Source organism: Pan paniscus, chromosome 15 (genome assembly GCF_029289425.2).
Source record: "Pan paniscus chromosome 15, NHGRI_mPanPan1-v2.0_pri, whole genome shotgun sequence".
NCBI lineage: Eukaryota > Metazoa > Chordata > Mammalia > Primates > Hominidae > Pan > Pan paniscus.
Window position 1 is genome coordinate 101,978,320 of NC_073264.2, and position 15,310 is coordinate 101,993,629.

At 54.6% G+C, this 15,310-nt stretch overlaps 1 protein-coding gene across 14 annotated transcripts in view; it reads left to right on the forward strand.

Annotated features, from left to right (window-relative positions):
• Positions 1 to 247: 247 nt before the first annotated feature.
• Positions 248 to 15,310, forward strand: part of LOC100983412 (uncharacterized) — a 34,904-nt gene continuing 19,841 nt past the window's right edge. The window contains exons 1-9 of one of the 14 annotated variants that reach the window (XM_063596130.1): positions 248 to 389; positions 2,877 to 2,985; positions 3,203 to 3,916; positions 5,181 to 5,259; positions 5,586 to 5,699; positions 6,676 to 6,805; positions 8,798 to 8,917; positions 9,901 to 10,044; positions 10,332 to 10,465. In XM_063596130.1, coding sequence (XP_063452200.1) covers positions 8,895 to 8,917; positions 9,901 to 10,044; positions 10,332 to 10,465 — 301 coding nt within the window. In that variant the 5' untranslated portion in view covers positions 248 to 389; positions 2,877 to 2,985; positions 3,203 to 3,916; ... (2 more) ...; positions 6,676 to 6,805; positions 8,798 to 8,894. Of the gene's footprint in view, positions 390 to 2,876; positions 2,986 to 3,202; positions 3,955 to 5,180; positions 5,260 to 5,585; positions 5,700 to 6,675; positions 6,806 to 8,797; positions 8,918 to 9,900; positions 10,045 to 10,331; positions 10,466 to 15,310 lie in introns of those variants that run through there. The other 13 variants (XM_063596133.1, XM_063596129.1, XM_063596131.1 and 10 more) reach the window with 13 other exon arrangements.

Consider the following 15,310-nt stretch of genomic DNA (forward strand, 5'->3'; position numbering starts at 1 on the left):
CACATTGTGCCTGAATTCACCCTGCCTGGCGAGCCGGGCTCACGCAGGGAAAAAGCACCCGCGACCACAGGGTGTTGGTCATGGCGGCCAGGGGCACTGCGGCAGAATTTTTTCCTCCCTTCTTTGCTGCAATCTGGGTGCGGCTAGAGCAATTTGTCATAGAATCTGGGGGGCTCATTTTTCCGGCCAATCACTTTTAGAGAAATGAGCGCATTGCAGCAGAATGCGCTGACGTCAGAGACCACCCCTTCTGCGCCTCCATATAAACCCCACCCAGCCAGCCCCTAGCGCAGACGGCGGAGAGCAGAGAGGGAGCGCGCCTTGGCTCGCTGGCCTTGGCTGCGGCTCCTCGGGAGAGCTGGGGCGCCCACGAGAGGATCCCTCACCTGGTGAGTGGTTGGCCATCCTTGCCGCAAAGGATGTGCAAAAGGAAGACGGCATCCGCTTCTGGGATGGGCTCTGTCCTCCTGGACATGCCGAGAGCCTGCCTGATCCTGGGTCCTGCTGCTGGAGGCGGCCACTTCGCCTGGTCCCCGAGCGTCCGCAACAAAATTTGTCAGAAAGAAAATCTTGAGGCACATTTCCCTGGGGGGAAGTCAGGGCTCCTCTCTGGAGGGTCCAGTCCTTAAGGGTGGGCTGGGTGGTAGGGACTTCAGTTCAGAGGAGCGGGAGGAATCAGATGGAACTGCTCTTGGATTCGGGTATACGGCAGTCACTGGGGGGCGAACCCCGGATTTCCTGTATTGGAAGCCGCCTCTAGAATCGCGTTAATAGTGGGAGATATGGCGGCGATGCCTTCTGCATGCCCCATGAATTAGGGGGGGAAGCACCCGAATAGAAGGGTCTCCCGGGCATATTTGCCTCGCCAGCTGTTGGCCAGGTTTTTGGTGGCTCGTGGGCGGGAGGAGTGGAGGTTCCTCTTCGCGAGGTTTTCCGAATCCAAATACACAGGTTTAGTGCAGTGTGGACCCCAGGCAAAATGTAGAGTAAAATTTCTACCCGATATCATCTGGTTCTGCCCTGATCAGCCACTTTCACAGTGGAGAGAGATGGCGCCCAAGTGCAAACCTGCCAGTAGCCCCCTAGGATCAGTCTTTGCCGAAGGGGGGTCGTGGGATTGGGGGCACTGGGAGAATAGATGCAGGGGGTGGGTTGGGGAGGAGAGAAGGCCGTGTCCTTGGGTCTGGGAAGAGGGAGGAGAGAAATGCAGAAAAGGGGGTGTGTTGCTGGGGTCTGGACGCTGGGAGCTGGGGATGGGGTGCCGCGGGGGTCTTCAGAGCGTTGCGTGGTGGTCGCTCGAAAATCCTGACATGTTGCAGTCTTGGACTTTTGGTCAAATCGCCTTTTGCCATTTCCTTTGTCCGAGTCAAGCCCCCCCAGGCCGCCCCCTCCCACCCTGGGCCGGCGGGCCTGGTGGGGGCGCAGGCGGGTGGCTACGTGGCAGGTTTCTGGAAGGTTTCCTGGCTGGCCGCGAGAGGGCGCTGGCGGCACTGCGGAATTTTGGGGGGCGGGGTGGGGAGGGGAGGTGGCCTTTGTTCTCCTGATGGAGGGGGTCGGGCACGGGATCTACTGGAGGATCCTGGATTCATTTACCCAAGAGGGAACAGTTTTGAGACTCCCGGATTCACTGCGGAGTGGCCGCAGAGGCTGGGGTCGGCCTTTGCGCCGTGGCTTCGGGTGTTGTGGAGGCGCACAGAGGCACGTTAGTTGATTTCCAGTGGTTTTTGGTTTCGGGGGTCTTAGGAAGGTGTGGCTCATTTGAGCAGGATGGAGAGAGAGGCTGTGACAAGGTCAGTGAGGGGCCATCGTGCGGGGGCTAGAAATTGTTGCTGTGGCGAAGGAGGGAGGCACGACTTTGGAGGCGTGATGTTGATGCCTGGGGGCGAAGGCGGGGAGCGGCGTGGTGGCCCCCTTTGCGTTACTTTCCAGCGATGTCACAGGTTCTGTCTCTCGTTCCGAGACCACCCACATGCGTGACAGCGGTGTCTGGAGGACTGGGTCTTTCTGACTTTAGTGAACGTGTGTTTAATTGGATTGACGAAGGTGGGAGTCGGGATTTCTGCTTTTCCCTGTAGCAGGCGGAGCGGCGCTCCAGAGGGGCCTGGCGCAGGTCCGCTGGGTGGCCCACCTTCCTCTGGGGCTGGGGCCCGGTGGCTGGGGGCGCAGGAGGCGCCTGGTGCGGGCTGGAGGCGCTGCGCCGCAGCCACAGGTGGGCTCTGGCTGGTGGTGGCTGGAGAGGCGTCGAGGGGGCGTAGCGACCTGGCGCGGTGGCCTGGGGTGGGCTGTGGAGCCCTTCCTAGCCTGAGACCTGTTGGGCACCCCCTGTCCATCCAGGCCCGCCGGGCGCGGGCCGGGGCGCCGCAGGTGGCTGCACTTCTGGGTTACGGGTGCGGGCCGCGCGCCCCCTAGCGGTGAGTGCCAGCCCCGCTACCTTGGGTTTTGAGTTGCGCACACGCACACAGCTAACACTTGTGACCTGTCAGTCAAATCATCCTTACCCCCTCCCACTCCTCTCCTCCACCTCCCATTTCTCCTCTCCCTCCACCCTTTCTCATTTCCTCGTCCCTCCTCCCCCTCCTATTTTTCTTCTCCCTCCTCCCTCTTTCCTCTTCCCTCCTCCCTCTTCCCCCCTCATTTTCCTCATCTCTCTTTTCCCCTCCCCTTCTCTCCTCCCCTCTCCCTGCCCCCCCTCCTTCCTCCCTCCATACCCCTCCCTCTTCCCTCCCAGCCCCTCCCTACTGCCTTCCTCAGTCCTCCCCTTTGCCACTCCTCCCTGCCTTTCCCTCTGCCTGCCCCCTTTTGCTCTCTGCTGTTCCGGTGCTGGCCGTTAGAGGTCACGAAGATGGTTTCTAACCTGCCCCCCTCCCATGCCATAGGGTCTCTCCTCAGGGATGACATCATCCGTCCACCTCCTTGTCTTCAAGGACCACCTCCTCTCCATGCTGAGCTGCTGCCAAGGGGCCTGCTGCCCATCTACACCTCACGGTACTTCAACCCTCCTGCTATCATTTCATAACCAACGTGGCGGGCAGAATCTCCCAACCCCACCACCATCCTTGCACCACCCCCACACCCACTAGCAATTAAAAGACAATTTTAAATTTTAACTAATCAGCTTTAATTGTAATTAATGAACTTAAACTGTAATTATGATCTAGGCTTGGGCTTTTAAGCAGGTTCTTTAACCTTTGATCAATTGCAGAGGGCACTAGGAGCACGGATTCCTGGATCCCACCAACATACAAAGCAGCCACTCACTGACCCCCAGGACCAGGATGGCAAAGGATGAAGAGGACCGGAACTGACCAGCCAGCTGTCCCTCTTACCTAAAGACTTAAACCAATGCCCTAGTGAGGGGGCATTGGGCATTAAGCCCTGACCTTTGCTATGCTCATACTTTGACTCTATGAGTACTTTCCTATAAGTCTTTGCTTGTGTTCACCTGCTAGCAAACTGGAGTGTTTCCCTCCCCAAGGGGTGTCAGTCTTTGTCGACTGACTCTGTCATCACCCTTATGATGTCCTGAATGGAAGGATCCCTTTGGGAAATTCTCAGGAGGGGGACCTGGGCCAAGGGCTTGGCCAGCATCCTGCTGGCAACTCCAAGGCCCTGGGTGGGCTTCTGGAATGAGCATGCTACTGAATCACCAAAGGCACGCCCCACCTCTCTGAAGATCTTCCTATCCTTTTCTGGGGAATGGGGTCGATGAGAGCAACCTCCTAGGGTTGTTGTGAGAATTAAATGAGATAAAAGAGGCCTCAGGCAGGATCTGGCATAGAGGAGGTGATCAGCAAATGTTTGTTGAAAAGGTTTGACAGGTCAGTCCCTTCCCACCCCTCTTGCTTGTCTTACTTGTCTTATTTATTCTCCAACAGCACTCCAGGCAGCCCTTGTCCACGGGCTCTCCTTGCATCAGGTAGGGGCTTTGCAGAGACCATCGACGGGCTGACTTGAGTAAGAACACGAATTATGCATGTGGCCATTTCCAGAGCACTTTCTATGTGATATGAACATGTGATTTTTATGTAATATGTGTATGTAAACGAGGCAGCCTCATTTCCAGGTGAGGATGCATTTGGTAGTGTTGATTTTTGTAATTTAAAAAAGCTGAAAGGGAGAGAGGACCCGTGAGGACTGAACTCTCTGTCCCATGGGGTAGGGCTTACATTTACATTAAAGAAACAGAAACTTGCTGGGAGGTGTAAGTATTTGGTCACATTGCTGGCAACAGAAGGGGTTGGAGTTGGACCCAGGGTGCCACGCTAGCTGCCCTCACCCCTTCTTCCCCTCTGGCCCAGAGTTATACTAAGAGTCCTTTTATTTCAAACCAAATGTTTGACAATGGGACAGTCTGTTTGAAATCCCAGCTGCCTGGGGTGGTCTTGGGGGTCTGGGTGGCCCCAGTGCTGGTACCATGTGCTGGCTTCACCTTTTAATAACGGTGTGACCTTAAACAAGTCACTTAACTACTCTAAGTTTCAGTTTCTTTCATGGTCTAAATGGAGATTAAAACACACACACACACACACACACACACACACACACACACACCCTCGTGTATCTACCCCACAGGGCGCTTTTGAAGACCAAATGCTGTAACTACTATGAAAGTGCTTTGTAAATTGCTGTGGAAAGTGTGAGCTACTTAAGCACCCGAGGCTGTCCCTCCTTGCTCACATGTCCAGCCCAATTCTCCCTTAGTGAGAACAGCACTCAGTAGGTGCTGTGTGTGTTTGTGTTCAATTAAGAAATTCCAGAATAAATAAAAATGAATTAATTCAACAAACATTTTCTGGAGCACCGACAATCTGCCCAGTGCACCAGGCTAGGTATCTGATACAAAGATAATGAAAACAGTCTCTTGGAACCTAATTGGGGTCCTCATTTGACCAGGAATTTCTTTCGTCCCCTTTTAAGCCAACCAGTTTTGTCCGGACAAGACAAAAACAACTTGGGCTGCTTTAGAGAAGCCCAGCTCAGTGTAGACAATAGCTGCCCAGCCTCTGAAAGGGGCTGATTGGATTATGTGGCAAATGGAGGTGCAAGGATGACTTGGACGGTGACAAATGAAGTGGGCGGAGACCTGCTTTGAGTTAATCCAGGCTATTAGGAGGGGACCTTTTGTCTTCCAGAGACTGGCAGGAGCTTTTACCAGTGGTTTTTACATCCTTAATGCTCAGGACGAATAATTTATGGTCAGTGAAAATCGAGGCCCCAGTGAGATTCGAGTGGGCTGTAAAATCGAGAGTCCTGCTCCCAGTGAATAATGGTAGTGAATGTTTCTGTCACTTTTTGCAACCGTCCATTCATTTGATCCTCACAACTCCCTGTCCTGAGCCAGGGCCGGCCACTGCCACTCCCAGGGAAACAGAGGCTGTCAAGAGGCTCCACAGATTGGGCCCCACTGGATCATTGAACCCCTGTTCCCTGAGTTCTAGAGGAAGAATTGTACCTGTCTCAGTCCCGGCCACCTCCAGAAGGCCTCCCTCTGCATTTCTGACTTTGCTGTGCCGGCAGCCTGGAGCCTCCCAGGTCCCTGCTGTCATCTTTTCTAGCCACTACAGTCTCTGTCTTTCCTTTCACAGCCAAGCTTCTTGAAAGGCCTGTCTACACTTGCTGTCTTCCTTCCTCACCTCCAATTTCCTCTTCAACCCACTGCTTCCTGACTCGCTCTACTCCGTGGAAGCACGCTCACAAAGGTAAAGACTTTTCTGTAGCTTAATCCTTGTCATGTTTTCGGCTCATGGACACAAGGACACATTTTCATGCCTTCTCTCACAGGGCTCTGCGGCTCCGGTTCACTTCTGTGTCTTTACACTCCCTTCACAGAGACACTTGCTCCCCCTTCTCTCGTTCTTAGCATCCCCTAGGAACTTGCACACCCAGGTCTCTCGACTTCTGGACCTGCTTCTTACCATGCCGTCTTAAGCAGTCAGGAGTCGCTGCCTGGGTTCGAGTCCTAGTTAAATTACTTAGTGCTGAGACCTTGGGGTAGGTAAACTTTTCCAAGCCAGGTTTATCTCAGTTTCAAAATAGGGTTAATCATCTTTATCTGGCAGGTCAGGTGGGATGTCTCACAGGTAAGCACCAGATGCCATTTGAAGGGCTTGAAGCAAAGTCAATAAAGCATTCATGGGAAAATACAACTGGAGGCACCACTAGATTTTCGTATACATTAGGTTCCCACGGGGAGGACCAAAGAGAGAAGAAAGAAGTGGAAAGGGAGGAGTGTGCAGGAGAGACAGGAGAAGAGAATAACTAAACAAAGACATTAAAGACAAAAAAAAGTAGGAAAGGGAGACTTAGAAAATATTAAAAGCCACCAAAAACACATCCAAAGACGGTTTCCCCTTACGTTAGTTGGGCTAAAAGAAAGCAGATGGGAAGAAGGTTTTAAATTGATTATCCCAGTGACAAATCCCAGGAAGCTTTCACATCAAATCACCCTATTCTGGGTTTTTAACTCCTTCCATCGAGTTTAACCTCTTTACCTCCCACATCCTGGTAAACCCTGCCCCCTCCCTACTGCCCCCTTTGCTGGTGATTAAATCCTGAAGGTACACGAAGTATTTCAGTGAATGAATGGCTAACAGAAAAGGGCCTCCCCTCCCCCTTACCCTGGCGGTGTTTTTCAGTTTTATTCCACTTTCCGCCCTTTTCCCTTAATGAACACAGGGCTAATCTCGGGCCTTGTCGAAGGAAGAGGCTGCAGACGTTAATGAGGTTAGCTGCTGGATTCCAGTATTCGTCGCATAAGGATCCTTCTTTGTCTGCGAAGGAAAAACACACTGATTATCATAATGAGGTGAACTGGCCACCGCCGGGCCGGGGCGATGTGGCTTCTTAAGCCACACTTCTAATTTTGGTGATGGAGCCGACATTTCTTTTGCTCCTCATTTAAGTCTTTGCCTCTGTCCCAGTGCGAAGTCCATTCAGCGGGGTTGAAAGTTGCAGGCAGCTTTGGGAAGGGGGGCATCGGACAGGGTTGCATTGTAGAAAGTGGCTTTGTTCGATCCTTCGCACAGATGCAAATGGCCAGAGCATTCATTCCCTTTCTTCAAGAGCTGAGGACTGGGGGGGCCACTGGTGACCAGTTCCCAACTCTAGCTCTCCTCTGACTCATCTCAGGACCCATTGAGGGCATCCAAAACTCACTCAAGATCACCAAGTGGTAGGAAAGTACTAACTCCTAGGCATAGCCCTAGGGGAGTGACTACAATGTGAATACTCATGGAATGCCTAGCCAGGTGAAGAAGTGAATGCATGTTGGCATCCCAGAGGGACCCCCATAAGAGGGCATAGTTTGGGGTTCAGATTTGACTCCAGCATACTGTTGAAATTGGGGCACAGGGGGCTAGTGATTAGTCAGGATCAATCAGTGGAGAGGAGATTAAAACTCACATCTGGGAATCCGGAATCAGAACTTATAGTTCTTTTTTTTGAAATGGAGTCTCGCTCTGTCGCCCAGGCTGGAGTGCAGTGGCGTGATCTCGGCTCACTGCAACCTCTGCCTTCCGGGTTCAAGCAATTCTCCCACCTCAGCCTCCTGAGTAGCTGGGATTACAGGCGCCCACCACCACAGCCGGCTACTTTTTGTATTTTTAGGAGAGACGGGGTTTCACCATGTTGGTCAGCCTGGTCTTGAACTCCTGACCTCATGATCCACCTGCCTTAGCCTCCCAAAGTGCTGGGATTACAGGCGTGAGCCACCATGCCCAGCCCTATAGTAGTTCTTCTTTTGCCCCTTAATATCCTCACCCACATGTCCTGTACCCTGCCTGAACCCTCCTCCTCTTTTTGTTCTTATCTTTGAGCTCCCTAGAGCCCATAATTCTTTAGAGCAGGTATGTCCCGAGTCTGAAACATGCCCTTATTTGTCCCAAGCTCTGGACATTTCTCACCCCAAGGCGGATCAATCATGATTAAATCACTCCAATTAAACTTTAGGCTCCAGTCAGACCTTCAGCCAAATGGAAAAAAAAACTAGGGGATAAGGGAGGTAGCTGGAGCAAGAAAATGTTATTAGTTGAAACCTTATGGGACCTTCCTCCCTTAGTGAGTCTGTTGGCTAAAGGTTCTCTGGCTTCGTGAATTAGAATTGGATACTGTTTCCAAGTTAGCAAAACCAACTCTACCCAAGCACCCCACGAGGAAGAATGTGGAAGGATCTCCCATTGGCCGGTTGGGGCAAAAGCCTGAGGCAATCTTTCATCCCCTTTTGCCAAGGCGAGACTTTCCCAGTGACGGTGATGTAGTTGGCCACTCTGTCTAGGGGAGCGTTGAGACTATGGGTGGACTCGGGTGTAGACCTCTGAAGCTGAGATCACACGAAAACCTGGCCTCCCCGCCATGTAGCTGTTGGAGAGTAGAAAAATAGAGCACGCCTGATGTTTCTAAATGAGAAGACTTTCAATAGTAATGAAGAATCCATGGCACTCTCCTCACCCTCAAACACATGGCAGTCATTCACATACAGGCCCCAAAGCCACTGTTAGTGCTGCAGTAGCTCCTGTGGACATTGGAAAGCCTGGGAGAGGGCGTGGAAGAAATCAGTTGGCCCCTGGCAGGTTCTCTGGGGTTTTGTGCCCTAAAAACTTTCAAAAGTTAACTCCCCACGTCCCCATCCTGCTTGGGTTTCTGGACTTTTCTGAGGCACCGGCAGAGGGGTCTCGTTGCTCCCTTGAGTGTAGGGGCAGCCCTTTAACCTGGCTCCTTGAGTCCCTGCTTTTTCTGCTTCTGTTGCCTTCTTCCTCGTCTTCCTCTCTCTCAATATCTCCCTCTCTTTGTCCCTCCCCAGTTCCTGACCTGGCCCTCCCGGGGTGCCCTTGGCCAGCCCCGTGCCTCCTCAGGGTGTCCCAGCACCAGCCTGGCACAGAGTGGGGCTCAGTTAGAGTATGTGGGATGTTGGTTTCGCCAGGTGAGTGAATGAAAGGACTCGACCACCACAGCTGAGCCACTAGCTGGGCCATGCGAAGAGTTCTAGGTGCAAAGGCTGGAGGGTGGAATTCATTTTTGAGAGGTGTGTGAGCAGCTTCCGACCCCTGCCCCATCTGAACGGGGGCCTTGCTGGTCGCGTCCCTGCATTCACCCGCGCGGCCATCCCGTCATCCAACAGTTGATCCTAACTGAGCACGCCCACGGCCCTGGTCTGGCCTGGGCACCGGCCACCGTAGCCCATCCCTTGATGGCCTCTGTGTCCCCAGGAGGGCGGGCCGGGGGGTTGCCCAGGGGCTGGAGCAGTGGACTGTGGCTCCACAGAGGTAGGCCGGAGGGTGTGAGGGCAGATTCAAGCTATCCCCAGGGCTCTGCTCTGGTCGGAGCCAGCCCCTTCTCCCTCTCTGCCTTCCCCGCCCCATTCCTGATGCTGAACTGTTCTGGACCCCTGGCCCTGAGTCTCTCAGGACCAAAGTGGGCACGGGAACAGCTGTAGTGTGTGCCCCCCGGGCTTTGGCCACAGGTCTCCCTCTCGAGGTGTGGTTGTGACTGCGACCCTTCCCTTGCCGTGATGCCTTCCTCCCCCGGGGCTTGGTCCAGCTCCTTCACTCTCTAGCAGCTGCTGGGGCCCACCTCCCATGCCGAGGACCAGCAGGGGAAACCTCCAGGGAGCATCTGCAGGCTCTGCTTCTGCCCGGCTGCTGGCTTGCTCTCCCTGGTGGCTCTCCAGTGGCCAGCTTCCTCACCCACCCGGCACTCCGCTTTGCTCTGTCTCCTGAGGTGGGCCTGACGAACCTCCCCTTCTCTGCCTCAATCCCTGGGCTCCAGGGCTCAGCTCCACAGCCCTCTGCCTAGCAGGCTGGTTCTCCCTGCCAAGCCCATACCTGTGGTCACCTGGCCCTCCTGTGGTCTGAGTACCACTCCCCTGCCCCAGGAGCCACTCCCACTCCAGCTGCCTGTTTCCAGCAGGTTCCCAGTGCCCCCGACAAGCCCCTGCTGGTGTCTCCATCTCCTGCCAAGCATCCTCCAGTGCCTCCTCCTGTGGGCCTGGCTTCAGGGCTATGGACAGACTCCTGTCCCATCCCAGAGACCCCTCGTGATCGTGCCCTGGTGGGTGTTGCCCCCGCCTGCCTTTGCCTCCGCCGTGGCCCTGAGAGTCCTGGGCTCTGCCCCGCCCGGTCCCTTGCTCCCCACTCAGTTCTGGGTTTGGGGCTGCCCCTAACCCAGCCCGTTGCTGCTTTGCACCTTTTCCTGTCATTGGGCATCCCCCAGTAGTCACCCCACTCCACCGAAAAGCAAACTGCAGGCGAGGCCGTGCCCCGAGTCTGTCTTCGGTGTGTTTGGCTTTTCCGGGGCGCTTGCCTTGCCATGATTCTAACTCTCTGCCCTTCCCCAAGGCACGTGGGCCGTGGCCCGGCTGGGTCGGCTGAAGAACTGCGGATGGAAGCTGCGGAAGAGGCCCTGATGGGGCCCACCATCCCGGACCCAAGTCTTCTTCCTGGCGGGCCTCTCGTCTCCTTCCTGGTTTGGGGTGAGTTTCTTGCTTTCTTGAGACCCAGGATTTTATTAGGGTCAGCTCATGTCTCTCCTCTCTGATCAACAAGAGTGTCAACATTTAATTTGGGGAGGAGGCACCCTGCCAAGGTGAATTCTCTTCACATCAGCCCCAGGGGTCTGGGGGCCGGAGAGCTGCCTGGAGTGGAGACCCTTGCTATACCCAGCAAGCATGTGTGGGGGTCCACCCTGGCTGATGGCATGCTGTGGGCCGGCGACGGTAGGTGGGGAGTGTCCACCTCCACTCTAGACCCCCGAGAGCGGCTCGGGCCAGGCACTCAGGAGCCCTCAGTACGGCTTTGCTGAACACATTGCAAAAGGGATCCAGGGGGCACTTGCCCTGCCCACACCCGGCCCAGGGACCCCTTCGGAGAGGAGGAAATGGGAATGCTCGCCTGCTCCTCAGCTAGGAAGACATTTCTTTCCACCAGCCATGGTAGCGTCACCCCCTGTGAGAACCGTGGTTTCTCACACATGAGGCTTTGATAATGTCCTTTAATCAAATAGTGGTTTTTGAGCAAGTTCTTCTCTTTCCTCCTTTCCTCACCCCTGAAATTGCAATGAGACGGGAATGTTTTTGTTTGTTTAAATAAAAGCAGCAATGGTAGAGAAGAAGAAAGCGGGATTGGAGCCACACGATTCACTCGAGGACCCATCATTTGTTTATTTGTGTTTTACTAATTCAAGATGCAGCCGGGAGCCGTCCAGGGCTCGGGCTTGGGGTTGTTCTGGGGCGCCTAAGGCTGGGCTTTGCACTAAGGACCAGAGGGTCTACTTGGGTGCCGTGGAGCACCCATGCAGCAAGGTGGCTTGCACAGCAGCCAAGCAAGGTGTCGTCGAGGGCGGGGGCTCAGGGTGGCATGTTGGACGGCCATGCCAGGCTGAAGTCTGGGCTGGCAGGAAGATAGGAGGCTCAGCTGAGGCCACTTTCCTTTCTGGGGGTCCCAGGGACTGAATCTGTGGCTCACTCAGGGCGATGGGGTGTTTTTAGAGCCAGCTGCCCTGGGAGGCAGTGTCAGGATCCTGGCATCCCTCATATATGACGCCCCTGGGGTGGCCATTGTGGTGAATGAGTGCAGTTAGACTTCCCAGAGAAGCTGGGTGGGCGCTGAGAAAGGTCTGAACCGTGGGGTGAGGCTGGCTCCATTCCCCCAGACATTTATGGAGGCTTGAGGGGGCCCTAGCACTGTCCTTGGCCCAGATGCCAATACTCCCCTCTGGACACCCACGAATGGGGTCTCTGAGAAGGAAGTGGATGAACACAGCTGCACGCTGGGTGGGGCCCAGCCTCTAGTCCTCAGCCACGTGCACGCATCAGCCCTTGTGCAGGCCTCCGCCCCCCGCCAGCCCCCACCCCCGGAGTGTCTCTGGTTTCCAACGCAGCCTCCGTAATGCTCTTTAATCAAACAGAGGATTTGGAGACAGCTCTTCTGCAGCCCTGCCCTTCTCCCCTGAAATTGAAATGGGATGGGGATATTATTTTTAAACAAAATCTGGCAGCGTAGGCAGAGGGGGCAGAGGCGCTCTAACCTGGGGCTGTTGCCTTTGTCTGCTTGTTTCTGCTCTCTGGAGAGCCCCAGAGCCTGGAGAGATGGGGAGGGGAGTGTGTGCCCAGGGCTAAACCCAGGGAGGGGGCCCAGGAAGGCTCTGCCCCGTGACATTTACTCCAAGGCTAGCATTTGCTGAGCCACCTGCAAACACAGTGATGTGGAGAAGAGGCCTGGGAGGGGAGGTTTGCACAGGGGCAGGCTGCTGGGGTCCTGGGGGGATCCTGTCCCAAGCTTACTAGAATGCATTCGAGTAACTGGTCTGAGCCAGATGCCCTCAGCTCTTGGACTGGTTTCTCACGGACATCTCAGGACTTTCCCAAGGTGGACTAAGCCCAGGGACAAAGTCAAAGTGAAGGCCAGGGGCACACAGGAGAGGCCCAGATAGGACCAAGCTTTGGCAGCCCCTGGCTCTCAGGGGTTGAGATGGAACCCTCTTTGCACTGAGTTGTATTTCAGGTACTCATGAGTGTTTCGGTCTCAGGCAAACACGTATTTGGGGTTTTGTGTGTCATTAGGTATAAAACAGGTAAAATATACCACGTTCTCAATGAAAGAAGTTGAAACGTGACTTACTACGTCAGCCTTGCTGGTGATCTTCTCGGGAACTGCCGAAAGGCCATTAGTAAGTGCTGAAAGACGTGATCATTTTCAGGAAAATTCTATTTTGATGGATTGGCCAATGCCTGAGCCATAGCGGGTGGAGATGAGACCCTGACTGACTAGGCAGTGAGCCACAGAGCACCCTGTCACATCAGCGGAGGGCGGTGAGGGGTCTCTGGCCATTTGTCATCGTGCTAAGTGATTCCTAAGGGGCTGCCTCTAGTGGGACTCTTCTGGGTGGGTGCAAGTGTCAGGGTAAAGACGGTGGTCTGGTCTGGAAACTGGCTCTCCTCTCGCACCTGCCCGCCCTGGGTGGCTGGGAAAGGAGCTACCCAAGAGGGTAGCTCAGGCCTGAGCTCGTGGAAAGGAAGAAAATGACCCCTCATTCGCTCACTCGCCCCCACATTCTCTCACCTGCGAGTTGCTCATTGCTGCTTTCAGGGCCCCTGACCTCATGCCTCCTGAGTTGTGATTCAAACCCCAAATGAATTTCCAAGTACATTTCTCCAAATAATGTCAAAACCTGGCAAGACTTAAGGGCAACAGGATGCATGTGTTTCTTATTCATTCATTTACATAAAATAACTTAAGTGTGTTTTTTATGAGCAATCTGACTTCCAAAAAGAATGAAAAGGAAAATCTTCCCATCTTTAATGAGCTTGCTAATGAATTTTTCCTTGCAAAGAGGAAGGGAGCTTTCTACAGAAGCGGGTGTGGAGGGAGACAGATTCAGGTCCCAAAGGGTTAAAGGGCAGTGGACAATGCGGAAGCCAGCATTGTGAGCTGCAGTGGAAAAGCCCTGGGTCGCTGGGAGTGGCTTCTTTTTAGGAGACTGGAATTAATGAGTTGTGAAGTGTCCCAAGGACTGGTTCCCCCTCCCTGCTGTTTCTCTGAGCCCTGTCCCCTCTTCCAAAGGAGGAATAAGGAAGTCTAGCTTCGTCTCCCATCCCCGATTTGAGCAGATGGAAAAGTCTAGAAAAGAGGTGTACCTTTTGAAACGAGGCCTCAAATGTGGGGTTCCTGGTCTTGAAAGGGGAAGGATGAATCTGGGGTAGGAGAGGGTCTCGTATGGAGCCCCATTCAGACAGGGCAGTCCCACACCTGGGCTGCCCACAGGTTCTTGGGGGAGTCTAAGGAAAGGGGAGCCACAGAACAGGCTTGCCTCCTTGGCATGGATTGGGTCAGTGTTTCAGAGCCAGGAAAGGTGGGAGTGTGGGGGGCCCTCGGGGCTGATGAGGGCGTGCGGACCCTCCCCTCCCACCTCCCGTCCCAGGAGCCCTGCAGACACTGCAGCAGGAGGGCACTCTGCCAGAAGAGGGGTTCCAGCTCCAGCCGGATCCAGCAGACATGGAGAGACCCCTTATCTTTGCCAAGACGAGCTCTGCGGTGCCTGAGAGGCCCGTAGGTCTGGAATTCTAGGGCCTTCTGGGTTTGAGTCAGGTCCTGAGGCCAGGGCCTGGGCCCTGATCCTCACCATGGAAAACTGTGGTCACTTTACTCAGGATAAACTGTGATGAGGACTTGGGACATATCTCTGTCTGTCCTCTCAGCTCCCGTCACCCCCGAGCCCTTGGCGATCGTGGGCGGCCCGTGTACAGAGCAGGTGCTGGGTCACTGGGGCCGCCGTGGGCCTCCCAACATGAGGGACTGTGTGTGAGAGAGGAGTTCATTAAGGGAGAGGGTGGTGGTGAAGGGTGTAGCCATGACTTTCTTAATTGCTCTCCAATTTCTTTGAGCTTAAAAATAAATCCAGATGGAGAGTTCTTAAGTCCCCTACCCTGGGAGAAAGGAAGGCTGCCCACCACCTTCGGCTTGCCTCGACTCTGAGCAGTGAATAGGGTCTTTGGCAGGGGCTTAAGGAGGAGACTCTTAGCCTGGGAGCTCCCAGGGCCGTTTCAGATGGAAACAAAGGCTCAGGCCGAGAGGAATGTGGGGGAGCCCCCCGTGGGGAACAGCCACCTGGGGATAATTGGGAGGGCTGAGCGCAGATGAGTTTTCCCAGGTTCTGTGAATGCGCCCTTTCAATGGAAGGTGCCTTTTTTTCAGATGAAAAGAAGAAAACGTCAATTACCTTCCCCTGAAACGGAGTGTGTGTGTGTTCCCTCCCAGGGGTTGTGTGGGGCCCCTTGCCCTTGTGTGTGTGTCAGGAGCTCCAAGGCTGCACAATGACGCACTTAACCAGCCACTGGGTTCGTGCGACCCTGGGATGCTCACGCTCTTAGATTCTAGGGCTTGATTTTGAAAGTTTCTTAGCAAAGGGGAATCAGAGTGATTGAGCCTGTAAACAAAAATTTGATCAACCTGGGCCTGATGCCCGAAATATAGCCAAAGAGACAGAATGGGGCTGCGGGGAGAGAGGTCCAGGATGGAAAGTTGGGGAAGGAGGACAGTCGGGGGCCAAAGGCTGACCGCATGTCTGCGCTGGCCTCCGCGCTCACAGCTGGGCTGCTCCTTCTGCCACCCCAGCCCTTTCTCTGGGCCCTCCTGGCAGTGGACATAGAGTGATTCCCTACTCAGGAAGTTGGCGGTAGGGGGCTCAGAAATCCACAGGGCTGTTGTTTCACAGTTAGCCAGGAGAGGAGGGGGTCATGATGGCCCGCAGGGATGGTGGGCAGCTGCGAGAGAGGGGACGCTTCAGGTTAGAGCGAAGCTGTTTGCACCACCACTGCCCC